This window comes from Quercus robur, chromosome 1 (genome assembly GCF_932294415.1).
Source record: "Quercus robur chromosome 1, dhQueRobu3.1, whole genome shotgun sequence".
Classification (NCBI taxonomy): Eukaryota; Viridiplantae; Streptophyta; class Magnoliopsida; order Fagales; family Fagaceae; genus Quercus; species Quercus robur.
In genome coordinates, this window is record NC_065534.1 from 21,508,435 (window position 1) to 21,534,682 (window position 26,248).

Genomic DNA, 26,248 nt, shown 5'->3' on the forward strand with positions numbered 1-26,248 from the left:
TAGATAAAAAATGATGATTGATGAATGGGATTGTGGCACTCCACTTGCTGCCAAAGGGAAAGGATGTCGCTGAAAAGAATGGAAAGCTGTTTCGCTTTGTTGGATCATGGATGCGTTGGATCCCGTATAACAAGCAAGCTTTTTACCCTCAAATTCAAAGGTGTAGCCGTGTAGGTGCAAAATGCTATCTTGCTCTATTGTTGCGTAGCAATAGAAGCCATTTAAACATTTTATCCCTAAATTATTAAAAAAAATAATTGTACATTTTTTTTTATCTTTAAACTAATGAAATTCTACAAATTTTAGGGACAAAAAATGAAAATTTTAAATTAAAAAACAAAAATCAATACAAACTTAAAGACAACAAGATATTTTAACCCAAAAAAATAGAAGCTCTATACTCTATAATTCTTTTTGCGGAAAAATAAGATTGTCTTATAACTTCACATAAAAATGTTCTTAAATTCTATAAAATTCTCATCTAAAAAAAAAAAAAAAAAATTTATTGAACTTGTAAGGACACGATTATTTAACGGTCCAAGAATAACGTTGGGCTCATACATAAAAGATCCCTCACAATATGATTTGTAGAGAGTGGGCTTAAAAGGCTTGCCTTTGATCGCTGGGCAACGGTCTGGTCCTGATTTTAGGGGGGGGGGGGGCTCATGCAGAAGTGGGTTTGACCTGAACATCCAAGCCCTACAACGATGTAGCCTGAAGGGTTTGACTCCTCGGACTCAGTCTGAGGAGCATCAAGTTCTTCCCATTCTTCCCCTCTTTTTCCGCCCCCTCCCTTCTTTGGCTTTAGTTTCCTTTTATACTCGTATTCCTCCCCCTCTTTAGGATCCACTGTAGATTTAGATTTATGGTGTTGATACTTGTCCCATCAGCCCCTCCCTAAAGTCGTTGGGAGTGGTTGTAAAGGCTGGAAAGCAGGGTTCAGTTAGTTGCAGAACACTTAATGCATTGGCAGCAGCTTTTTCTTAGATATTTTCATGCTTCTTTTTGTCATTTTCTTTCTTAATACTTATCCTCTTTCGTGGAGTGGTCCGATGCGTCACTTTCTGATGGCTGACCGTCCCCTTTCTCCTCGGCCTGGCCTGTCCGAGGAGGAGTTCTTCCTTGGGTTGGGCCCTTGGGCCTTTTTTGGGGCTTTCACTATGTGTTCTCGGCAACAGGTCTCCTCGGCTTAGGCCTTGGGCCCTAATGTAGAGCGGGCTTGGGCCACGAATTCTCAGGCCCCACAATAGCCCCTCAAAATCCTACTGCCCGACTTTTTAGTTGGGGAGTAGGGTTTTGGTGACGTTGGGCCCACATCATGGCTCGTTCAAATTTATGTACTCCACTAATACTTATGTTTTTACATTTACATGGGAGACGTGCCCAGTCAGGAGTCGTTCCTTCATTTTTTCACTCACGTGGAGTCCCTTGACGTTTCAACAATCGAAGCACGCCTTCTCGAGGATCTTCAGATCCTACAGTTGCGGATGGCGTGGGAAATTGAGCCCAGACCTGCCTTGTCCGTAACGCTCCTTGGAAAGCTGCACGAATTAAATGCCACCTCCCTACCCTTTATATAAGTAGGATAGGAGGTTATTCTCCTTGCATACAAACCCTTTGGCTTTCTTCAGAGTCACAAACCCTTTATCCATAACTAGTTCCCACCTCTAGTGTCGTCTCCCCTTAGTGCAACATGTCTGAGGCTTGGGTGGAGGTGGAGGAACTTCACCCCCCGTAGAGGCACCGAACCCTTCCAAGACTTAAGGTGATGTGGTCTGGGCAGGGGAGGCACAGATTTAAGGTGTCCTCCCGCTTGGATATGGTGGGGACGGTACCCCCCCCCTCTTTCAGTCAAAATCTGAAGCAGGTTCTGGTCACACCAGATTTCTGGTGTGTCAGAAGAAAGATTTTCCGCCATCAGCACCGTCTGCGATACCGCAGGCGTGGTTCTGTGGAGGCTCATCAACTTCCGGTTCCCTGCACCTTTTCTTCAAAGGTGCCGACCCGAAGTCGGGCTCTTTTGCTGCCTGAGTTATAAGCATGTAAAAGTGTTGAGGAATGGTTTTCCTTGAACGTCTTGAAACAGCAACCAACCTCTCCTTTGTACTACTTCCTCGACTTTCTCTTTATTCTCTAGTATCTTTCTTTTCGATTATGTAGTTAGCTTTAATATAAGCTTATTCCAGCTTTTCATTGTACGCTGTACTATTTCTTTGTCTTAATAAAAGAGGAATTTATTTACTTGTTTTGAATATTTTTCTTTTTTGCAACAACTACTTTGTGAATGGGTGTGCTCCATGTGTGTTTTTCTTCAATGAAACTTAGAGCAGGAAACCTTGAAACATAATCCGACTAATTCTAATTTACCGACATTACCAGGCATAATAACGATAATTCACAGTAAATTAAATTCAGGAAACTAACCGAGATAATAGCTGAATATTCCGTAATACGTGCGAGGAGACCTTCCGAGAACGATAAACTCTAAATAATTCATTCGAGGGGGTAACCGAGCAGTAAGGGACTCTAACTTCGTTCTGACAACGTATGACACTATATTGCAGTCGCACTAATTCCTCTGGTACCGAGGATCCGAGGGTAGGCTGGGGAATCCATGCAGCCTTGGGATTAGCCCACTTATCAATGGGGAACTCTTTCGCGGGGTAGATTCTAAGGGTCATATAACGTCCAGGTTGTGTCCAATCCCCGTATTGTCTCTTCTAAGTACTTGGTTTCCCCTGTCCAAAACTTGTAGTTTTTTTGTGTACTTGGTTTCTCCATAGGCTTGAGTCCGAGGACCATGCAAGGCCTTGGTTCTGTCCAAAACTTGTAATTTTTCTTTTGAGTACTTGGTTTCCCCATAGGCTTGAGTCCGAGGACCATGCAAGGCCTTGGTTCTGTCCAAAACTTGTAGTTTTTTCTGTGTACTTGGTTTCCCCGTAGGCTTGAGTCCAAGGACCATGCAAGGCCTTGGTTCTGTCCAAAACTTGTAGTTTTTTCTTTTGAGTACTTGGTTTCCCCATAGGCTTGAGTCCGAGGACCATGCAAGGCCTTGGTTCTGTCCAAAACTTGTAGTTTTTTCTGTGTACTTGGTTTCCCCATAGGCTTGAGTCCGAGGACCATGCAAGGCCTTGGTTCTGTCCAAAACTTGTAGTTTTTCTTTTGAGTACTTGGTTTCCCCATAGGCTTGAGTCCGAGGACCATACAAGGCCTTGGTTCTGTCCAAAACTTGTGATTTTTCTTTGTACTTGGTTTCCCCATAGGCTTGAGTCCGAGGACCATGCAAGGCCTTTCTGTCCAAAACTTGTGATTTTTCTTTTGAGTACTTGGTTTCCCCATAGGCTTGAGTCCGAGGACCATGCAAGGCCTTGGTTCTGTCCAAAACTTGTGATTTTTCTTTGTACTTGGTTTCCCCATAGGCTTGAGTCCGAGGACCATGCAAGGCCTTGGTTCTGTCCAAAACTTATAATTTTAAGTAGTTTTTTTTTTTTTTTTTTTTTTGTATTTATTTATTTTTCGAGGGTTAGCCCTTCGACCAAGATGGGAGGCGTTAGCTTGATGTTGGAAGCCCCTAGAGCTGCCCGTGCCATTGACACTGCGAGGCATAGCCCCTAGCGGAAATTTATGTCGGAATAACAACAGCGTGTTGCTGGAAATGATGGAGCTCTTGCAGACCTTTGCTTGACAGAGACTTGACTCCACCGCCACTGGCGCCAACGCGGAAGCCTTCCCACAGACGGCGCCAATTGTAAGGACACGATTATTTAACGGCCCAAGAATAATGTTGGGCTCATACATAAAAGATCCCTCACAATATAATTTGTAGAGAGTGGGCTTAAAAGGCTTGCCTTTGATCGCTGGGCAACGGTCTGGTCCTGATTTTAGGGAGGGGGGCTCATGTAGAAGTGGGTTTGACCTGAACATCCAAGCCCTACAACGATGTAGCCTGAAGGGTTTGACTCCTCGGACTCAGTCTGAGGAGCATCAAGTTCTTCCCATTATTCCCTTCTTTTTCTGCCCCCTCCCTTCTTTGGCTTTAGTTTCCTTTTATACTCGTATTCCTCCCCCTCTTTAGGGTCCACGTGTAGATTTAGATTTATGATGCTGATACTTGTCCCATCAGCCCCTCCCTAAAGTCGTTGGGAGTGGTTGTAAAGGCTGGAAAGCAGGGTTCAGTTAGTTGCAGAACACTTAATGCATTGGCAGCAGCTTTTTCTTAGATATTTTCATGCTTTTTTTTGTCCTTTTCTTTCTTAATACTTATCCTCTTTCGTGGAGTGGTCTGACGCGTCACTTTCTGATGGCTGACCGTCCCCTTTCTCCTCGGCCTGGCCTGTCCGAGGAGGAGTTCTTCCTTAGGCTGGGCCCTTGGGCCTTTTTTGGGGCTTTCACTATGCGTTCTCAGCAATAGGTCTCCTCGGCTTAGGCCTTGGGCCCTGATGTAGAGCGGGCTTGGGTCACGAATTCTCAGGCCCCACAGAACTCTTTTGTAATCTTTTAAAAAAAGTTGAAATTAAATTTTAAAAAATTCTATAATTTACCCAGAATTTTAAAACTCTTTCTAGTTTTTTTTTTTTTTTTTTGAGGGGATAAAACTCTTTCTAGTTAAAATTCTATTTTTCTATAAAAAAATTTGTAACTCAACAGGATTAACGCATTTCTTTATAAATTTTGTTTTTAAAAAGACTAAAACTTATTACACATTTGTATGTACTTACAAAAATTATAGGTTAGAATGATTCAACTTGAATCCTCGTTTTTAGTTGCATAACACTTGTGCATAATAAATACTTCTAAAAAAAAAATTGAAAAAGTCGATACTAAACTAAAGGCTAGTTAGGTACATGTGATTAAATAATTGTTTTCAAATTTTTTAAAAATACGTATGGCTAAAAACATTTGTAAAAATATATTTAATATTTTTTAAAAACTAAAAATATATATTTAATCACATCTAACAGCGTCTAAATATTTTGCCATCCCAATCACACAAAAAGTACTCTCAAGTCGGACACAGTAGTTTTTGTTATCCAAACCAAAGCCCTTTCAGAGCAATAAATGGCTGCCACATACTCCACCACCAATATCCAAAGCAACCCATATGAACAAACACCTAGTTTTAGGTGCCACAGACTGAACAACCAACACTGCACAAATGGCAGTAACAGCTCAGTCTCTTTCCTATGCCAAGCTTCCAAAGCCTTCAATAAACTTTTCTTCACCTGCATCACTTCCATTCTTTCATTCTAAAGCTTCTTATGTTGGTTTCAGTTCAGTCACCTTGCAGTCCTCTAAGAGCTTTCTCACACAGTTAAAAGGTGTTGGAATCAAAACAAGACAACTGAGGAATGTTGGAGCCATAAATGCTTCTGAGGCTGAGAGCCCTCCAACAGATGTGGCAGAAAGATGGCTTCTTGAACCTGTTGGTTAGTGAGCTCTCTTTCTATATTGGTATATGGTAGAAAGTAGAAATATAAAGATAACATTATAATGTAGAGCACTCCACTGTGAACTTTAGTTGACCATTTTTGTGATCTAAATTTGTGATTCTCTTAAACCCATATATCCTGTATCATATGCTTTGTCAATATAAGTAAACCAGTGACTCATATGGGATCAGAAAAAAAGTAGTGAACTTCTTTTGATGACATGCTTGGTGATGTAAATTTGGACCTTGAAACTAAATGACTTCTTCTAATAGTTCTACGGGACTTATTGATACTCTCCTGCAATTCAATATCTAATAGAAATGTAGAAATATGTTTCACCTTGTGCTGAGTTTTAATGCTTCACGTACCCATAGAAACTGCTCCCTTATTCTTGCCAAGAGCCTTGTGGCTTAATGGCACTATTCGGTTTCTTTTCTTCAAGGGCCACTTCAAGGTCCACAGGACTCACATTTGTGCTTTATTCAAAAAATTACATAGAGGAACTTCTGTGCTGTTTTGATTGATACCCTTTACTAAATAATCTAACGATTATTTGGCTAAGGTTGCAATCAGATTAACTCCTTTTATATTTCATTAATGAAGCATTCTTATTTAAGATTTAACAAATCATCTACATATTTGCTATGTGGTAGGTGATGGAGATTCAAGACACATAGGTTCGAAGGTCAAAATGCCAGATGCATTTGAAATTGTTTCTGTAAGAAGTCTTAGCATCTGTTATAATGATTCTGTGTAGAACTTAACCATGCAATAAGATGACATGTTTGTTTAAACTTTATCTAGAATGAGGTCACAGTTGGCCGAGTTCCTGAGAAAGCCAATATCGTGATTCCTATTGCGACAGGTATTTCTACCTAAATCCCTTCTGATGCTATGTCATGCACTACAGTCATACAAGTTTCATTGTGATTTCAATCCAGTTATTCCAACTATTTTCATAAAGTCCCAAAGATTTATGGTATAATGTTTCGACTTAAAATTTCCTAATGGGCTTTCCAAGGTTTCTAATCCTAATTTTCATATGTGATATATACCCCTCATGGAGTGCACTGTGGATTGCAAAAATTCTGAACCTGATTTTTGCACCAACTATCACCACTGAATTAAATCTTTGGATCTTTTCTGAAGATGAATTTGTTAGTCTAGCTGATTTATAAACAAAATTTAATTTTAATTAAAGCCATTTACTTTAAAAAAAAATATTTAATCAAATTATTGTTTATTTATGTTGTTTTATTAGTATTTTTTTAGAGTATTATCTGTCATCAGGAAACCTTTATGTTTGGATTCCAACAGACAGACAGTTATCATATTACTCATAAACTGAAGCTAAAAATTGAGTTCTAGCAGTATCTGGTCTTCATGCCCGCATTCAGAAGAAAGATGGAAATCTCTTGGTCACAGATTTGGATAGCACCAATGGTACATTCATTGATGACAAGCGGCTGAGACCTGGAGTTCCTGCCACTGTATTACCTGGAAATTATATTATATTCGGTACCATTCAGTTAACTTATCCTAATTACTTAATTCTTATCTTTTTTTCTGGGAAACTTATTCACTTAGTCTGTTTTGCTGCATTCATGAGCTACAATTTTTAATTTTTAAACCTGAAATTTAGTCAACCTCATTACCTGCTGTATGGACATGTTTTTGGTGTTATTTAATTGATGACATATATGTTGTTTTCATTCCTATTGCGTCCTGTTAGTGTAAAATGAATTTGATGAACTAAACACACCCTTCTATAATGAATTCAATTCTTCAACTCAAGTCCATGAAAGCTACGATCTGTTTGATACTCCTCAAAAAGAATTTGATTGAATAAACACGCCCTTTATAAATACAATCTGGACTTAATAGTATCAGATTAACGTCAGCAAAGAAAATCAAAAGTTATCCTTCTCTAGAATGATCAATTAACTAAAAAATGCCAAAACATTTTTCACAATGTGGGAGAATAAATCTTGTCCTTCTATTCTAAATCTGAATCTTTATGTTTAATGATTGATAACAGCCACTTTAAATGGCAATGAAATATTATTGCAAGTTTTCATTTTTCATTCTTATGGCAACCAACTTTATTTTGCTATTAGTACCCCACCAAATAATCTGACATTTGAAGTCTCAAGGTATCTCCTAATTTGAGCAGTTTGTTTAGCAGACATGATGATTGTGTAAGTAGTGCAATTCCTCTCAGATAAAATAGTGAGATCTTGTTCAATCCTGTATAAAAAACACTGGGTTTCTTGAGCTTTGTATAAATTATTTTTTGAACATTGACTTCGATCCAAGGTGGTCCTAAAGGTGCCACTCACTTTGTAATCATCTTCAATTATGTAGTATCCACAGTGAGTGAGATGGTCTCCCACCATGTAATTGTAGTTCAAACAGAAATATTGCAGGAATAGCAAAGCTCTAAGTCTCAAGGAACATGAGGGTTATTGCTCTGCAGGATAAATTCTCTTGAATTAGTACAATTTCCCACAGTTGGTCAAATTCAATCAAACCAGTTTTTCTATTCTTGGTTTCAAATTTAGAACCTTTGTTGGAAGTTTAATCACAGGTTAGTGATAAGCAATAGAAAAAATATGATACTCATATGTAGATGCTATGGCAGGTTCTAAATTCCCATGGAAAAGACGAAGGGGCTAGAAAATCAAATTAAAACTTCCACATACTGAAACAACACTACATTCTGTTGGAATGGGGTGCATGATTGACACATTGCCCATATATCTCCCAAGTATAACTTCAACTTAATAAATTTGAATTGAGAAGAATAAAATTGTGCTTAAGCCTAAATCAATACTAGCCAGAACCCTACAAAGATGCTGATTCAGTTCATGGCACAAAGGGTTTGACTTTTTTCTTTGATGATAGAAGCACACCAATAAATCCTAAAACTCTCATGTTGATGGAATGAAAAGCATGATAGATTTATGATATTGCATAATCGAATTTGCTTTATATGACTTGAAACTGTAATTCGTTTTCTTGTCAAGGTCTATATGAGTTGAGTGTGCGTACTTGTATCAAATGACTATACTAGATATAACTTGTGTTGTGTGATTGTGATAATGAAAATTTGTTGAGTATTCTGTTATTTTTAAGTCTGATTTTATCCCTTTTGATTCACCATCTTTAGCACCCAAACTTCACTGCTACTTTAAGTAGTTTATATATCTAATTAAGAGCTGGCCATAGAGCTGGTCATTTTGCGGGGCAGGCACCAACAAATGCTTGAAGTAATTGCCATTTGTGCCATTCAAGTAATAAAATTTGATACTTACACATAACTTAAAACATAAACTTTCAGTTTTGAATGTCTTTTGCCTTTTTCCCTGAACTTGATCTAACTTATAGAGATTCAAAATCTTATTCTCCTAGGAAAGTTAGTACATTGTTTATTCCAACCATAAAATGGATGATATACCATACTTTCCTTTACTTGTCTACAAGGTTAAAACTAGTCGTTTTTCACATCCCATATGTAGAATCAATCTTTGTTTTATATTTCATATGAACACAGGTAATGTTCAAAACGAGTTGCCCAAAAAACAAAGAGAAGAGGTTTTATATAATGCTTATGGAAATATTGTTTTGAAGAAGTATCAAGAAAAAATAATTAATCTTCTCAATTTCTTTAACATAGAGATTCAACTCTAACCAAGTATCCATGTTGCATTGTTGAACGCAAAGATCATAGCATTGTTTATATCTTGAGCTTCAGAAGTTCCATCTTAAAGCTAAACTTTGGATCACTTTTATTGCTAGGGGATATTCATTTGGCAATGTTTCGTGCTACCAAGCTTGAAAATGTGGAAGCTGCAACCAAAGCAGAAGAATCTGAAGATAAAGTAGAGACTGATAGCCCAACTGGGAATAGTGAAACAAGTTGAAATAGAGGATATGAATCATATGATTGTAAAATAAAGAGTTAATGAATGAATAAATTCAATTTCTTCTTGGAAATTTGTTCTTCAATTTTTTTTTTTTTTTTTTTTTTTTTTTTTTTTTTTTTTTTTTTTTTTTTTCACTCTCTCTTTACTTTCATTACTCCTCCCTGTTATAACCGGGCAAAATCCAACCTATAATAATGGTCAGAAGCTTCTTGTAACTCAAAACCCAAGCTCAGATCTCAATCAACCAAACTGCTGGCACAAAACTTTGCTGGCAATTGGAAATTTGGAAACAACAAAATCCAACCTCACATCGAAAACCACAAACGCACAAGCCTGGTCTAATTCAAATGCAAAAGAATGCATTAATAAACTTAAAAACAAACACAATTAAATTACATTAAGCATAATTACTTTTTATGAGAACTTTTAACATAATATCAGAGGCAATTTTCAAGAGAATACCTTCCATCATTAATGCTGTCTCATAGATAGGTAGGGCTATAGATGAACCAAGTTCTTCATAAATAGCTTGATCATAGCTCACATTGAAAAGCTTGTTTACTGACTATTTGTGGGTCTCACACAAGTCTCGCAATAATGAAGCTTTTTTTTGTGCTTCCACAGATTATTGTTCAACCACTTTTGGATTTATTTGCGGGTCTAACTATTATGTTTTTGGTTAAAATTATTTGTAGGTCTCATTCTATGATTTTTGCTCAAATATCAAGTCTTTTTTTTGCTAATTGTAGGTCTTATTCTACTTTTTTGCTACAACACTTTCAGTAAAAAATCAAGTTTAGCTTTTAGTTTTTATTTACAGTATTTAAAGCAAAAAGTTAGATAAATTGTGCCCAAACGGACTCTCATTTGTTTAGTAAATAAGTCAAGCTTAAGTTCAAGTTAAAACTCGAATGTTGAATGAGTCAAACTCAAACGTAATAATGTGTTTATGAATAAACATGTGAGCATGAAACTTGATTTAACTATATATAATATTATATTTTTATATATTTATACTTGTCTACAAATATAATTATATAGAGTTGAAATTATAATGTATAAGTTTGTAAATAGGTTCATATGATGTTAAATTATTATTGTTAGTTCATTAATAATATAAACAATTAATTCATAGTAAAAAATTATAGATTTGTGAAGGGACAAAAAATTTTAGTTATGGTTTTACTATATATGCAAAAAGAAGAGTAAATTAGGTAATTTGTGAACAAGCTTGAGCTTATTCAATGAGAAAATGAATCAAGTTTAAACATATAATTTTATTTGGCTATTAACTTGAACTTAGATTGTATTCGAAATAAAATTAAATAACCATGTCTAAACTTTTGATAATTGACTCAATTTAGCTAGTTGCATTTAATTTCAATCGAAAATTAACAAATGCTATATGTTAACAAAATTAAGTAAATAAGGCCCAAAGTTAAAAATTAATTACTTTATCATTTTTTTCAATAAAATATTTTTAAAATAGTTCTTAAACCAATAACTATAAGATGGTTAACATTTCTCAAGTTTCATATCTTGCATTGCCTAATGTACTTTATAGGAAAAATCAATGTTCAAATTATCTTCAAACTCCTCCACTTATAGTAACAAACGTATTATAATTATTTTATGAGAGACCTCTCTTCCTTCCATTGTAATGTAGGTCTCCTATATTTGAGTGTGGTTGGGGGTGTTCCCACGCGTGTGGGACCCATGGAGATAGGCAATAAATGCGCGTGCACAAATGATTGCAAGCCAAAGAACACCGTATTCCACTCCACTCTGCTTCCAATGGTAGTAGCGTGAAGAAGACACAAAGGCACCATGACCATGAGTCCCAAAAGGATGTGCTTGAGCGAGAAGAAGGAGAAGAAGGAAGACGAAAATGGTGCAGCAGAGAATGAGAAGGCAATGTGGGAGGGGCTGAACCCGGAGATACTGGCTCTCATCTTCACACGTATCCCCGCTGAACAGAGGATCGGAGTGTTATCACTGGTTTGCAAGTCATGGTCCCAATGCCTTTGTGGACCATATTGCTGGGTTGACATCGACATCGAGCAATGGTGTCGCAAGACCAACCGCACCGTCTTCAAAATCGACTCCGCCGTCTGTAAACTCGTCCGTCGCACCAAGGGCACCGTCCGCCGCCTCTCTGCCTTCAAGCTCGGCGACCGCGGTTTCGCTTTCATCGCCAACTGGTTCGTACCGTACAACTACCTTAAAAATCTGTTCTTTCACTTTTTTATATTAGTTATTTAGATTCTTCTGATTGTTTGATGCTTTTAAGATTATTTGATTGTCTTTTTGTAAAAAGTGTGGTGAGGATTTAATGAATGACACAGACACCAAACAAAGTTCGTAACTTTTTGAAGAAAAAAAAAATTATTTGAGGTGACAGGTGATTAGTACAACAATATTTTCGTTGTATCACAATATGTCGTATCAACATTTGTGTAAAAAGTTGTAAAATTTATTGTCTCAATATTACAACAAATAGGGAATGAGTTTGAGCTCAAGCACCTCCTTTCCTTGTAAGAACACTGTGATGTTGAGGATGTTAGTTCAAAAACCATTGGGTATGTGTAACTAATCAATTGAAAAAACAGGGAGCAAATTAAAGACAATGAGAGATTACTTCAACTGAAGTTGTGTCTTGCTTGATCTTTTCAGTATTTTATTTTCTGTTTTCCTATATTGTTTTGAATAACAGAGGTGAGAAGCTGAGCGGAAGATATACAATTAGATGGTTTGATAGAAACTGTCTATTTCTTAGTTTGGTTCTATATACTCTGGTCTGCACTCCCTCTCTCATTTTCCTTTATTATTAAGGAACACTGTGTCTTTGAAGTTATTGGACTTACAAGTTCTCAATAGAATGCAAAAATGAGTGAATCTTTCTTTCAAATGGAGGACATGATTGAGTTAAAAAAAATCAAGTTTGAATTTTTTACATGTTATGTATCAAACCAAGTTAACATTAAAATCACATCAGTCTTTGCTAAACGGAAACATTGGTTGTGACTGAAATATGAATTTAGTGGACAATATGGAGACTTAAGCCTGACTAACCACCTAAAGATGACGTCTCTGTTTTTCTTTTGCCGTAGTGGCAGATTCCTTAAGGTATTGAAGATTCCTATGAGTGAGGTCACTGACAATATGGTAGAGAAGCATGCAGTGTCACTTGCAAACATGACGGTCCTTGACATCAGCTACTGTTTGAAGATTACATGCAAAGGGCTTGAAGCATTTGGAAAGAACTGCAAGGCCTTGGTTCACTTGAGGAGAAATATGCCCCCACCAGGACTGGTGCCTACTTACAACGTGAAGCCTGAAGTTAGTGAGGCACTGACCATAGCTGACACAATGCCAGGACTTCAGCATCTCGAGCTTGGTTATGGCCGTTTCACTGATGTTGGTATTGAGGCCATTTTTGCCAAGTGCAAGGCCCTTACCCATCTTGACATCCAAGGGTGTTGGAGTGTAAAGTTGGATGGCCATCTTGAGGATAGGTGCTTGCAGCTTCAAGAGTTTAAGAGCCCCTGGCATGATGACTTTGACATTGGGGCTTCCTCAGAAAATGACAGTGATGAAGCAGATAGTGATGAAGAATCTTCCTCAGATATGGATTAGCTCGTGTTTTTCTGCCAGGCTTTGTGGTAATATTGACATAACGATAGGTAACCCAGTAAACTTTCACTCTTCCCTGCTTCTAGATTAGGGAGTGATGCCACTTACTTGATGGAAAATGGCATAGACTCGAAGGAAAATGCTACTCGCTACTCTTTCATTACCTTTGACCTAAACAGAAGTTGGTGTTTTTTTTGTTTTTGTGAGATTAATTCTCTGTTTGGTCTCTAAGAAACCGAAGGAGATAAGTGAAGATAAAATTTTGAAACTCAACTAGTAGGTTGACGTACATGGCTCTGTTAGGCATTTCATCAGATTACTTAATATATATTTTTTCTGTATCTAATGATCTCGTTACAATGTGAACCCCAACCTCCAATGAACTTTCTAACCTTGGGGAACTAAGGAAAGCTCTTTAAACAAAGTAAACTAGTAAAGAACAAGCCTACTAATTAAATCCATGGATCAACTTAGATCAAAGGAGTAAAAGTTTGAGCAGAGTAAGTTTTTTTTTTGAATTTTTGTGCCTTGGTTCTGTAAACCCTTCCCTATTTATAGTGATTATTCCAAGGGCATGTTGGTCCTTTCCTTCTCCTATTTCTAGCTCTACTAACCGTGCTTAAACACCATACCACTGTCATCTCCTTTAGGTATTTCCTAGAAAAGAAGAGGTGATATACCATGCATAGTATGTATATTGTATTTTCTCAAAAAAAAGAGCGAGGGATGACCTCTCGTCCCTCAAAAATCAAGAGAGAACCAAGCAAAGTTAGCTGTCGGGTAGCATTTATTGTAACTTGACGGTAGTTGAATAACGAATTAATGCGACATTGAAGGGAGTGATTGAAGCAGCAATACAGATGCTTGAATCCCAACCAGGTGATGCTCACGTCGTATTATTTCGTGTTCGAAGATTTCAAGGTAAATTCCAACAGGTTAGTGCAGACCAAGCCTCCTAATAGATGTTTGCCGATACGTCCTAGGTGGTCGAGGTTCCCGTGATTGGTGAGGCTTCTTTTGTTATACCTAATCACCCAATATGATTGGGTCAAAAGTAGCAATAAACTTCTAGGCAAGATGCTTCTAGCTTGGCATTTATGCCTACTCCTATACTAGCAGGTGGCCGCTTTTAACCAATTAGTAACACATTCTTTTATATCATTAAAAAAAAATCAAATAATGTGAAGAATGTTCTTTTAGTGATGTTAAGGAATAAGGATATTGTAAAATTTTATTACATAAGCCTTAAGTATTGTTGTCACCAATCACTATCCAAAAAAAAAAATCACATATTTCATTATTTGTTGTTGGAGTAACTCCAATTATATTCATCGTAATACTCTTTCTCAAAAAAAAAAAAAAAAAAAAAAATCATTGCAATACATTAATATACCCACCAAGAGAAAGAAAAAAAAAAAAAAAAAATCATTGCAATACATTAATATACCCACCAAGCCAAGAGCTTTGTAGAGAAACTGACATCTCCTGATTTTTCCAACAAAATCATCCAAGGTTCATAACTCCTTTTCATTGTAATTATTGAATTTATTAAAAAAACAAAAAACAAAAAACAAAAAAGGAAAAAAAAAGTAATATACTCAGCAAGCTAATTGTTTATGATTTTTAAATGGTTGATTATATATATATATATATATATATATATATATATAATCATTAATGGTGAGAATTTGTATGAAAGTATACGTTATTATATTATAATTTAAAGGTAAGATTTAAGTACAGTACTTAATTGCTGTTACTTAAGTTTCCATTTTAAGATTTTGCTATGTGGTTTTTTTCTTATGAGATGTAAGTGTATTTTTTAGTTAAGTCTTTATGTGACAGAATCTTAAAAGGGAAATCAAGGAACAGCACATAAGCTATTGTACATAAGTTTTGTCCATAATCTAAAATCAAAGAACCTTATGATTTTATTTTTTTATATTTTAAATTTGGAGCAAGTTGGAGTAGGCTACAAAAATACTTGACTTGAGTACAATGCTCCGATATACTGACCTGTAAAAATGATGATAAATGGTTAAAAGTTGACATATATCACCATCGTGAGGGTCTAGTAGTAGACCCAAACTTTGCCCATTGTAAAATGCTAGTAGAGTAGGTGAAGCTAAAACATAGCCAGCTAAATACTATTTTGAAGTCCGAATAATATATATATATATATATATATATATATATATATATATAGACACATACAAGAGAAAAGGGGAAAAAAAAAAAAATACAGTAGCAATTTTTTTTTCTTTTTTGAGAGAGCAACCAACGAGACTTGAAATAGGAAGAATGATAGAAGTTTTATTAGCCTTCTAGGTACAAATTGTCCAAGAATTTCAAACCATTTTGAGTGTGATACATCGTTAGAGTTTCCTTCTACAATAGTACTAGCCCCATCATACTCAGAGTCATCACAACTTCACTTAATTTTGGTGCCTTTCATTACCACAGTTGAATTTTCAAAATCATAATGGAGAACACCCAAAACCTTAATAAGCCATGGTTGGGTTGAGATCTTCAATATCTTGCTTGTATACCCAAGGAACCCCACATTTCTTGAGCTTCAAGTCTGAATCCATTGTTTCAATTCTAATGCCAAGCAGTTAAAATCCATTTGCATCAAATTTTCTTAATTTGTCTATTCAACGGTCACCACAGTATTGGGGGAACAAATAGAGCAACCAAAGGTGATCTGATAAAACTCTACCATATTTATATGAAACCCAAATGCTTTTTCGGTCTTGATATCCATTGGCTATCAAACGACAAACAAGTGTACATTCATTGTCATCGAATTGGTCACGAGGATGATGCCGAGAAAATACAACACAAATAGCAATTCCCATCCACTTATTATGTAGTAAATAAGAAGGCTCTTGTATACTCACTTCAGTCCCCGTACTTTGATGGCTAAACCATTTTGGTATTTCACTTCCGGGAATGGCGAGTTCATATCTATAATATCAATCTTGATAAGAGATTCCCTACAAGATACAAAGCATGATGTTTAGATTTTAGAATTGAGAGAGAGAGAGAGATAGAGAGAGAGAGAGACCTGTAGGTACTTCTTTATCACTGCCAATAATATGTCAATGCAACTTTGATTGTCAGCCAATTTGAAACAATTGAGAATAAAGAGAGATGGCTCAAAGGAATCATTTGGTTTTAGTTGATCTGGTAACGTTTCTAGTGAGGTACAATTATCAGCCAAAATATCATCAATATTTAATGGAACCTTTGGCAATGATTGAAGGTTTCTGCAATTCTCCAAGCACATATATTTCAAATTAGATAGTTGAATGATGCTTTTCGAAAGACCAACGAATTTATTTCCACTGAGATCTAAGTATTCAAGAGAGAGTAAGCAGCCAATATCATTAGGAATCACATCAAGATTACAGTGACTTAGATTTAGATCAATGAAAGAACAAAAATTGGATAAGGAAGGCAATTACAAATCTATAGGATTTGGACTTCTTGGCATTAAATAAAAAGTGAAGCGCTCATACCATGATTTAGATGATGATGACCCTTTACATCCACAAAAAGAAAAGACTTAAAGATTTTTAAGAGAACAATTGAAGAAGGCAACTCTTGTATAGTAGTTCCACCTGCATCAAGCTTCAATAGTCCTTCAGCATTCCCCAAGTTCTCTAGCAAATTTTTAAGTTTTGAGCATCCATAAAGATCAAGATCTTTAAGTGACTTCATATTAAAAATAGTGCTAGAAAGACACACAAGATTTTTGCAATCTCTTAAATTCAGTGAATGAAGGCCAGTAAAATGTTGAATTGATTTTGTATTAGTAGTGCCACATGTATTATGATCTTCCAAAACTTTGGCATTTTCCAGGTTCTCAAGTAGCTTGTCAAGTTTTGAGCATCCAGAAAGATTGAGATCTTTAAGAGACTTCATATTACATATGGTTCTAGTAAGACACACAAGATTTTTACAATCTTTTAAATTCAATGAAGCAAGGTTGCTCAAATTCACAATTGATGAGGGTAGTTTTGTAATTGCAGTGCCACCCATATCAAGCTTCTCCAAACTTTTCGCATTCCCTAAGTTCTCTGGCAGTCTATCAAGCTTTGAGCATTCAGAAAGATTAAGATCTTTAAGTGACTTCATATTAAAAAGAGTAACAGGAAGACACAAAAGATTTTTACATCCTCTTAAATTCAATGAACCTAGGCCACATAAATTTTTAATTGATGTGGGTAGTTTTGTAATTGCAGTGCCATCCAAGTAAAGCTCTGTTAAACATTTCATATTTTCCATGAATTCTGGAATATCATTTACTTTTGAGTAACTAGAAATAATAAGAATCTTAAGAGACTCCATTTCAAGCTTGCTTGGAAGACTACTAAGATTTTTGTAGCCTTTTAGATTCAAAATAGTAAGCCTTTTATGAACTCCGGTTGTTGGGTGAATTTCTTGTAAATTTATACAACCTTCGACAACCAATTTCTCTATATTTGGGAATTTAGTAAGGTCAGGTGTATCAATCAGTTTTAGGGAGTTGCTCAATTGGATGAATTTCAACTTGTCAAAAGGCTGTTAAATGAGCAAGAGAGAGAGAGAGAGAGAGAGGAGAAAAAGAAGAAAGTAAAACAATTAGCTTCTACAAACCTTATAGTTTATTGAAACTTAAAATCAAAGTTATGTAAATGTACTTAAGTCATAATCCTACCTGTGTTCCTTTCCAAAGTCTTTCAATATTGCTATAGCACATGCGAAGTCCAACGAGCACATTCGGTTGGAAACTTGAAGGTAAAGATGTTGAAGGATATTCACTCCAATCAAGATATCTTAATCCATTAGAAAGATGTTTAGGCTCATGCAGAAGGTGAACATAATGAATTATGAGCAATTCAAGATGATGCATCTTTGAAAAGGCTTTAGGGTTCCAATGTGTCTCGTTTGGTTTTGGCAACTTTAGGACTATGCCTTGAATTGCTTTTGTTCCCTAATAATCTAGAAAAAGGAATTAGTAAATTGAAGAATGTATAATCACTAAACTACTCTAATTTAAAGTTTATTCTCAATTGAATAATATAATACCCTATATGCTCTAAGTTGTTTGAATAACGTCTAAGTTGTTTGAATAATGTCTTACCGAATTACTTGTTAGCACCTTGTCAATGTCCTTACACAACCATAGTCTACTACGCTTCCAAAGCTCCTTACGACACTTTTGACGAACTATGTCCCACCCCATTTCTTGTAGTAAATCATGCATCCATAATTGATTGCTATGTACTTTTATAAGAGATTTATCAATAAGAACCCTTAATCCAATTTTAGGGTAAAGATCAAGACAATCTAGTATTTCTATCACATGATCCTGCTCCTCTTGATTAAAGAAACATGCAATATGTAGGAATATTTCCTTCTCTGTTTCATGTAGTCCATCAAAACTTATTTGGAGTACATCAAGAATTTTTCTTTCAGAAAATTCTTTAAGCCTATCAAATGCAATTTTCCATTCATCAATACTTCTATTAAACAAAAAGGAACCCAAAACCTTAATGGCTAAAGGAAGACCATTTGCATATTGTACAAAATGCTTGGATACATTAAGGTAAAGTTTGGGAGGATAGTCCTTACGAAAGGCTTTCAAACTAAAAAGATGAAGAGCTTCATCATAATTCAATCCTTTAGCCTCATATATTCCATCTACTTTATGTGTCATTAGCAAATGCTCATCTCTTATTGTTATGATAACTCTACTACCTGGCCTAAACTAATCACGCTCTCCAGCTAACTTCTTCAATTGGTCTAATTCATTCACATCATCAAGAATAAGAAGAATTCTTTCATGACATAACCTATTCTTGATCATGAGAACTCCATTATCAATACCATGGATATTCATATCTCCTTCCACCAGAAGCTCATTTAATAGCGATTATTGTAATGGAAGTAAACCACATTTTTTAGAAACTTCCCTAACATTAGCAATAAGGCTACAAGCTTTAAATTGATCGGAAATCATATCATAAACAACTCTAGCTAGAGTTGTCTTACCCATTCCTCTCATCCCTCTCATCCCTATAATTTGAACATCATTCAACCCTATAGCTAAATGTGATTTTAGTTTCTCCACTTGGAAACTTATTCCTACTAGGCCCCTAGTATCTATAGAGAATGTGTAACTCAACTCTCGCAATATGAATTCCACTAGGGGTGTCCAACAAAACCGCAGACCCGACCCACTCGACCAAACCGACTGTCGTCAGACCCGACGACCTGGCGGTCGGCGAAGGGTCCCTGCCATCTCAAACCGATTCCGACAGGTCGAGTGGCGGGTCTTCCCTTCCAAAACCCGATCCACCCGACCCCATCGTGATATATAACCCAACACTTAACAAATCTCAGTTCACCGTTTAGTTCTCTGAGTTTACTCGGTCTCTCTCACTCTTTCACTCTCTCGATCTCTCAACGACCAACTCGCTCCACCAATCTTTAGAACTTTAGATCTTTAGATCTTCGAACCATCGAACTTTAGATCTTCAAATCTCCACTGATCTGCGATTCTCCTCGATCTATGATTCTCCTCCATCACACCATCGCGCCATCGCCGATCTGAAATAATCTCTCTTGGGTTTGATTTTCAGTCATTTTGTCTTTTTATTTCTTTGTTTCAGTCTCTTGCATGTTCAGATCTGCTATCAGTTCTCTTATCTCTATTTGTGTTCTTTAGATTTGTGGTCTACTGGTATTTGGGTTTGTAGATTTGTTCTTCAGTGTAGATTTGTTCTTTTAGATTTGTGGAATTTGTTTCAAGTTTGTTCTTTGATTTTTGTCTTTTGGACGGAGTTGGATCTGACTGCTGTCCACCTGAGCCCGATCCGACTCGACTTGTGATTTTTCACGGTTGGCGGCGGGTCTGCCGTCCAACCACCCGACAAGATTGGGTCGATTCCGGGTTGAGCCCAAACCCGGACCGACCCGACCCGTGGACACCCCTAAATTCCACAATGTCTTTGATAAATTTTGCTTCAGGCCTGCAAAGAAGAGATAACAAAAAGTATTGAGTCTGAACTTACCAGAAATAAAAATTTAATAGATATATGTCTACTTAATTAGAAATCTAGTTTCTCAAAAAAAAAAAAAAAAAAAAAAAATTGAGTTCACTAATGTTCCATTCATTAGCATAGCTAGGTTTTAATCCACCCATTCACAAAATATGTTTTAGTAAAATGTAAAATCCAAATACATATATATGAGTTTTTGGGTTGCTATGGAGATTTTCAAAGAAAAAGAAAAGGACATGGTGCTCATATTTGGCTGTTAAGTACCTCTCCCATGGCAAAAATAGATTGATGAACCCACAGCTAAAATATCCTGCATCTAGAAAGGTATTATTAGGTACAAAGAGACCTTCAAGTAAAAGTTGGGTTAGAGTTCACTAATGTTCCATTCATTAGCATAGCTAGGTTTTAATCCACCCATTCACAAAATATGTTTTTGTAAAATGTAAAATCCAAATACATATATGAGTTTTTGGGTGGCTATGGAGATTTTCAAAGAAAAAGAAAAGGACATGGTGCTCATATTTGGCTGTTAAGTACCTCTCCCATGGCAAAAATAGATTGATGAACCCATGTCTAAAATATCCTGCATCTAGAAAGGTATTATTAGGTACAAAGAGGCCTTCAAGTAAAATTTGGGTAATGGTAAGTGGATTCGCTTCTAAGATGATATTTGGCTGTGCCATTCTCCTTAGAGAGGCCAGGGGGAAGGGAAAAGGGTTGAGTCGATCATGCTCAACAACCGGGAGAAGCAAAACAAAAAATTCAACCAATTTTATAATTCGATTTTTAAAAAATGGTTATCATGTGTAAGAAAATATGAAGATTAAAATTTCAAAAAGTCTGCTTAAATTAGGTTCAAAGTTCTTGAAGTTCCCAAAAAACAAAAAATTTCTTGATGAAGCTTTCTTCAAACAATATAGGATACCTAGTTGAACAATGCTAGGACCATAATTATTTACACAATTTTTGCCACAACTTGCAACGTGATGAGTTGTGAATGGTACAAGTGTGGACTCACATGGACCCACTACTTTTTTTTTTTTTTTTCACCATGTGACAAATTATGACAAAAGTTGTGTAAATATCAGTGGTTCTAGTATTTTTCCACCTAGTCAAGTGGCTACAAAAAATTATAATTATTGTAGGTATTGAGACTAATCATTTCAAATCAATGAAGTAATATGAAATCGTTAATGAAGTACGCAGCAAGGCTAATCTTTCTAGGGCTCACAAAGACACATAAGCATTATGTGACTATCAAATAAAAAATAAAAAGTATTGTGTGACTATTATTGCACATAATAGATACAACGGAATTTGAAACTATGACATCTGCCTTATAACGATTGCTATGTACCATCATATAAAGTTATAAACATTAATTATTTTTTGGTGGGTGATATTCGAACGCACATCCTTTATTGACAATAAAAGACTTTATATATTGAGATAACTAAAACTCACATGATGTGTTATGTTTTATATTATGTATTGCTAATCCCATGCTATCACACATATATAAGGTAATTAAAAATCATGTATAAACTAAATAATAGATATTTACTGATATTATTGATATTGAACAATGAAATAGAAAGTAAAACTAACATTAAAAAAAAAAAAAACCTATATTGCGTCCTGGGAAGCACATTATGTAAAATCAGATTTTTTTCCCCAAATAGAAAATTATTGTAACGATTCCAATAATTTAAAATAAATTATAAAACTTCTTAAATTTTTTTTTTTGAAATTTTTGTTAATAGATACTTCTTGAAACTTATAAGGTAGTTTCCCTAAAGTGAATTATATTAGTAGCTTTTCATATATTTAAGGTTAGCCATTTGGCAGAAACACATCATATATGCAGTGTGCAATGTTTACATCAGACCAAATTATGCAAACACAACATATGAAATACAACTTTTATTATACTACATTACATATCATATATGATGTGCACTAATTAAAGAATAACATTTATTATAGTCAAAATCCTACTATATTGTTGACAATATAGTAGGATTTTGACTATAATAAATGTTATTCTTTAATTAGTGTATATATAATGGGAAGTGATAATAACTTAATTTTGCATATTTATATCATCATTAGAAAGTATTATCATACTTATTTTGAGTTAATTTATACATTTTATATTGGTTTTGGAATAATGTTGAATAATTAATTTTGTACTTAATTGAATTTTAAAGCATGAATATGTCTTTTGTAGGAGAATGAAATTATATGAGTGGATTTGTGCAAAGAAGATGGCTAATAGACTTTACTTTTATAAGGGCTATAATGAAGTAAAAAAAGGCCAACCCAATTAAATTTGAGTCCAATTGAAGTAAGGAATCAAAAGAAATTGCACCAAATGAAGTCCAATTCGGATTAGGGTTTCAATCTGCGCGCTAGTTAGTATTTTTGGCATAACTTGTAATAGGATTACTTAACTTATTTAAAGGATATCTAGGGCAAAACTCAGAGGGGCTGCTGTAGAACGAAATTTAGATTTTCTTAAAGTTTCATTACGAGTTTTTAGGGTTTTATTTGGTGTTATGGCTTGCTAGAAGCCTTGCTAAGGCAAGGGGAGAAACTCAACCGTTTTGTTAACAATATAAAGTGAGAGAGAAAGACTGAATAGTTTGTATATTGATGTGTGTATAATAATGTAAAATAGAGAGTCTTATATAGGCTAGGTATGTGTGCAGTACAAGTAAAAGGAGTAAACTAAAAATACGGTATACTGGGCTAAGCCCAATGGGCTAAACTAGTCTAAGCTATACACTAACATCCCTCCTCAAACTTGAGGTGGCAAGGAGGAAGCCAACTGAAGTTTGGATATAAGATCTTGAAGACGACCAGGTGGGTGAGTCTTGGTAAAGATATCAGCAGGTTGGTCAGCAGAGGAGATGGAGAACAACTTGAGATTTCCTTTCTTGAGATGCTGGCGAGTGATGTGGCAGTCAATCTCAATATGCTTGGTGCGTTCGTGGAAGACATCATTATGAGCAATGTAGATAGCACTACGATTGTCACAATAAAGAGGAGTGGCAGTGGGCTGTGGAGCATCCATGTCAGCTAAAAGCCAGTGAAGCCAGACAAGCTCGCAAGTGGTGTCGGTAAGGGCACGATACTCAGCCTCAGTACTGGAACGGGAAACCACATCTTGCTTCTTGCTGAGCCACGAGACAAGAGAAGTACCTAATAGGAAATAGAAACCTGTGATAGAGCATTGATCAGTCGGATCACCTGCCCAGTCCGCATCTGAATAAGCATGAAGCTTGAGAGAAGATCGAGAGGAGTAATGGAGACCATGACAAAGTGTGCCTTTGACATATCGGAGAATCCAAAGAACAGCAGCATAGTGGACAGAACGAGGTGCATCCATGAACTTACTAACCATACCCACGGCATGTGAAATATCCGGACGAGTAACAGTGAGATAGATCAGACTACCAACCAACTGACGATAGCGAGTAGCATTGGATATAGGTTCACCATCCAAGGGTGTGAGCTTTGCATTGTATTCTAAGGGAGTAGAAATAGTCTTGTTGTCGGTGATACCGGCTTTGGAGAGAAGATCATATGCATATTTAGCCTGGGAAAGATAGTATCCATTAGAGGATGAGGTAACCTCAAGCCCAAGAAAATAGTTGAGAGTGCCCAGATCTTTCATTTCAAAATGCTGACTAAGGAAGTGCTGAAGATAGCGGATACCTGCAGAATCATCTCTAGTAATAATCATATCATCAACATAAAGAAGAATAAGAGTGATACCAGTAGAAAATCTTTGGACAAAGAGAGCAGTGTCATGAGGATTCGAAGTGAAACCTTGCTGAGCAACAACTGAGTTAAACTTTTCAAACCAAGCTCGAGAAACCTACTTGAGGTCATAAAGAGCACGACGAAGGCGGCAAACTTGATTATGTTTTAATTTTTATTTTTTAGTATTACTTATTTTTGAGAATTTCATGAAAATATTAATGGTTTAATTAAACATTTAGTACTCATCCTTTGCCCCCCATATTTTAAAATATTTAGGATATCCTTTAATTTGACGTTAACAGTTGCTTTGATTTTCTCTAACTCCAAACATATATAAAAGAACAAATAAAGTTTCTAAATAATCAATCTCTTTCTTCCTTGGCTGCCTCTGGCATTTGGCTCAACAATCTCAACTCAAAATCAAAGTAAGAAATAAAGACAGTGACCTTTTTTATACAGACTAAGGAAGAGTAAAATGAAACATTTCAAAGGATAATCAACATTTTTGAAACTTGAGGCAAAGGTTGCATACTAATTATGTAATTAAACCAATATTAATTCATGGCTTTCATATGTGTGCTGCTTGAAACCATGTATTCAAGTGGAAACAATTAGTGAAAGTTAGATGGAATAAACCTAAGGATGGGTGGTACAAACTCAACATGGATGGCTCTTCATTTGGTAATCCAGTAGTAGCGAGTGGTGGAGTGAACCATGATCGTAGAGGATTATGGATTATGGGGCTTTGTGAGATGGCATAACTATTTGTATAAATCTTAATCTATCATAGTAGAAATTGAGATTGATGCTATAGTTTTTGATTGGGTTATAGACTCTCACCATAGTAATTTATATCATTCAACTCTTATTACCGATTGCATGAACTTCCTCAATCAAATACAGCATGTGATGATGAAGCACTGCTTCCATGAGGCAAATCAATGTGTAGATGCCATGGCTAGAAGAGAACCAGAACTAGGTTAAGATTTTATTGTTTTTCATAAACCCATGTGGGCATTTGTATTTTGCTTTATTATGACAAATTGGGTTTATATTATGAGGGGCTCTGTCCTCCTGACTATGTTTTTTGGCTTAGTTTATAAAAGACCTCTGTTTACCCCAAAAAAAGAAAAAAGAAAAAAAGATTGGCTTGCAAGTTGCAAACATTTCATTACACCTCTTTGCCGTGTTGGATGCAGAATCTCCAAGATAAAATTGGAATTTCAAATAATTTTATTAGGAGTATATATTGGTCTAGTAGTGCATTTGCGAGAAAGTCAATAGTGTTTGATACAAAATACTAAAGAAATTGTGAACTTATTATTTTATTTGGTTTTTTAAAGCAATTAATGGCTGAATAATGCTTCATAAAAATTGACGTTTACTTTTACCTTTCCTTGTGACTATTTTATTCTAAATTCTAACAAGTTACACTATTTATTTCTTCTCTCCAACTTTCTTATATAAGTCTCTGACTCTCCTCAACTCCATCTCTCTAGCTATCCCAGACTGGTTACAGTTGAATGCATTTGCCATTGACTCTAGTCTCTTAAGCTTGGAACATGTCCTTACCGTAGTCTTTAAGCGTGCCCCATTATTCCTATTCCTTAGCCAACCCTTTTATTTACCTAACTTTGAACAGAACCATCGGCACACCCCACTGGAAAAGAAAAACAAACAAGACCAAGGTGCATGAACACGTTACGACCTAAGTCATCCAAGACATTTAAGACTATAGGACCTTATATCTTGTCTGATACTTTGTATACCTGACTCATTTATGATCGATTCAAAACTCACCCAACTTGTCCGATTAACACTAGTAATCGAGTCATTTAGGGGTTTTGAGTTGGACCTACAATTTCCAAAATTAGCTCTTTGAACAATTAACTAATCCTTCAAGTATGTGTAATCCCCCTATCACACAGAACCCACACACACCAAATTATTACATGAAGGAATAACTTGAATGTGGATTGACTAGAGATTTCAAACACGGAGCTTAGGAATCTTACAAGGCCTTAGCCAACTCTTACGATTCGCTTATTTTATTTACTTATTGTTATTGTAAACTCTCTATCATCCCTATCTTTTTTTCCACTTTTTAAACATTCAAGTTTTTTTTTTTTTTTTTTTTTTTTTTTTTTAAGTTTATTTTTATGTTGTCAATTAGCATTTACATAAGAAAAAGTCTATGGATCAATGTAGTTAAAAGCACCTTAAATCTTGAAGTCTCACAACTAGGTGGGTCATGATTCCAACCGAGGGCTTAAATGGACCTTAGTGGATAGGTGGCAAATCGTTAACATACTCAAAACCCATTATAGGCAATGAAACAGATTGTGAGTTGGTGGGATGAACTCCAGAAGAATTTGGCCCGAATGGAGCGTCCTCATCTTCCCACTCATCACCAACCGTGGCAAAGGGACAAAAGAATCAAGTG

At 35.8% G+C, this 26,248-nt stretch overlaps 3 protein-coding genes across 4 annotated transcripts; 2 read left to right on the forward strand and 1 right to left on the reverse strand.

Annotated features, from left to right (window-relative positions):
- The first annotated feature begins 5,075 nt into the window (after positions 1-5,075).
- LOC126725331 (zeaxanthin epoxidase, chloroplastic) lies at positions 5,076-9,437 on the forward strand. 2 transcript variants are annotated; one of them, XM_050429997.1, is made up of 5 exons: positions 5,076-5,426; positions 6,083-6,147; positions 6,234-6,294; positions 6,798-6,947; positions 9,228-9,437. In XM_050429997.1, the coding sequence occupies exons 1-5, from the start codon at positions 5,156-5,158 to the stop codon at positions 9,350-9,352; spliced, it is 672 nt and encodes a 223-aa protein (XP_050285954.1). In that variant the 5' UTR covers positions 5,076-5,155; the 3' UTR covers positions 9,353-9,437. The 2 variants fall into 2 exon arrangements, with proteins under 2 accessions (XP_050285954.1, XP_050285961.1); XM_050430004.1 differs by having other exon boundaries at positions 5,078-5,426; positions 6,801-6,947.
- Positions 9,438-11,042: 1,605 nt separating this feature from the next.
- Positions 11,043-13,256, forward strand: LOC126725346 (F-box protein FBW2-like). Its single transcript, XM_050430016.1, has 2 exons — positions 11,043-11,556; positions 12,466-13,256. Exons 1-2 carry the CDS (start codon positions 11,183-11,185, stop codon positions 12,989-12,991), a joined length of 900 nt encoding a protein of 299 aa, XP_050285973.1. The 5' UTR covers positions 11,043-11,182; the 3' UTR covers positions 12,992-13,256.
- Positions 13,257-16,483: 3,227 nt separating this feature from the next.
- LOC126732373 (disease resistance protein RPV1-like) lies at positions 16,484-18,692 on the reverse strand. Its single transcript, XM_050435214.1, has 3 exons — positions 18,117-18,692; positions 17,691-17,966; positions 16,484-17,122 (listed from the first exon to the last, which is right to left on the reverse strand). The coding sequence occupies exons 1-3, from the start codon at positions 18,690-18,692 to the stop codon at positions 16,484-16,486; spliced, it is 1,491 nt and encodes a 496-aa protein (XP_050291171.1).
- Between the last annotated feature and the right edge of the window lie 7,556 nt (positions 18,693-26,248).

What these genes read in the sequence shown, in the direction of transcription:
- LOC126732373 (XM_050435214.1), bottom strand. Translation starts at nt 18,692, where the DNA reads ATGACACATAAAGTAGATGGAATATATGAGGCTAAAGGATTGAATTAT. An exon ending in AGGTGCTAACAAGTAATTCG is followed by an intron (nt 17,967 to 18,116) that starts GTAAGACATTAT and finishes CTAGATTATTAG; the next exon opens with GGAACAAAAGCAATTCAAGG. An exon ending in GACTTTGGAAAGGAACACAG is followed by an intron (nt 17,123 to 17,690) that starts GTAGGATTATGA and finishes TTTAATATGAAG; the next exon opens with TCACTTAAAGATCTTAATCT.
- LOC126725346 (XM_050430016.1), top strand. Translation starts at nt 11,183, where the DNA reads ATGACCATGAGTCCCAAAAGGATGTGCTTGAGCGAGAAGAAGGAGAAG. An exon ending in TTCGCTTTCATCGCCAACTG is followed by an intron (nt 11,557 to 12,465) that starts GTTCGTACCGTA and finishes CTTTTGCCGTAG; the next exon opens with TGGCAGATTCCTTAAGGTAT.
- LOC126725331 (XM_050429997.1), top strand. Translation starts at nt 5,156, where the DNA reads ATGGCAGTAACAGCTCAGTCTCTTTCCTATGCCAAGCTTCCAAAGCCT. An exon ending in ATGGCTTCTTGAACCTGTTG is followed by an intron (nt 5,427 to 6,082) that starts GTTAGTGAGCTC and finishes GCTATGTGGTAG; the next exon opens with GTGATGGAGATTCAAGACAC. An exon ending in ATGCATTTGAAATTGTTTCT is followed by an intron (nt 6,148 to 6,233) that starts GTAAGAAGTCTT and finishes AACTTTATCTAG; the next exon opens with AATGAGGTCACAGTTGGCCG.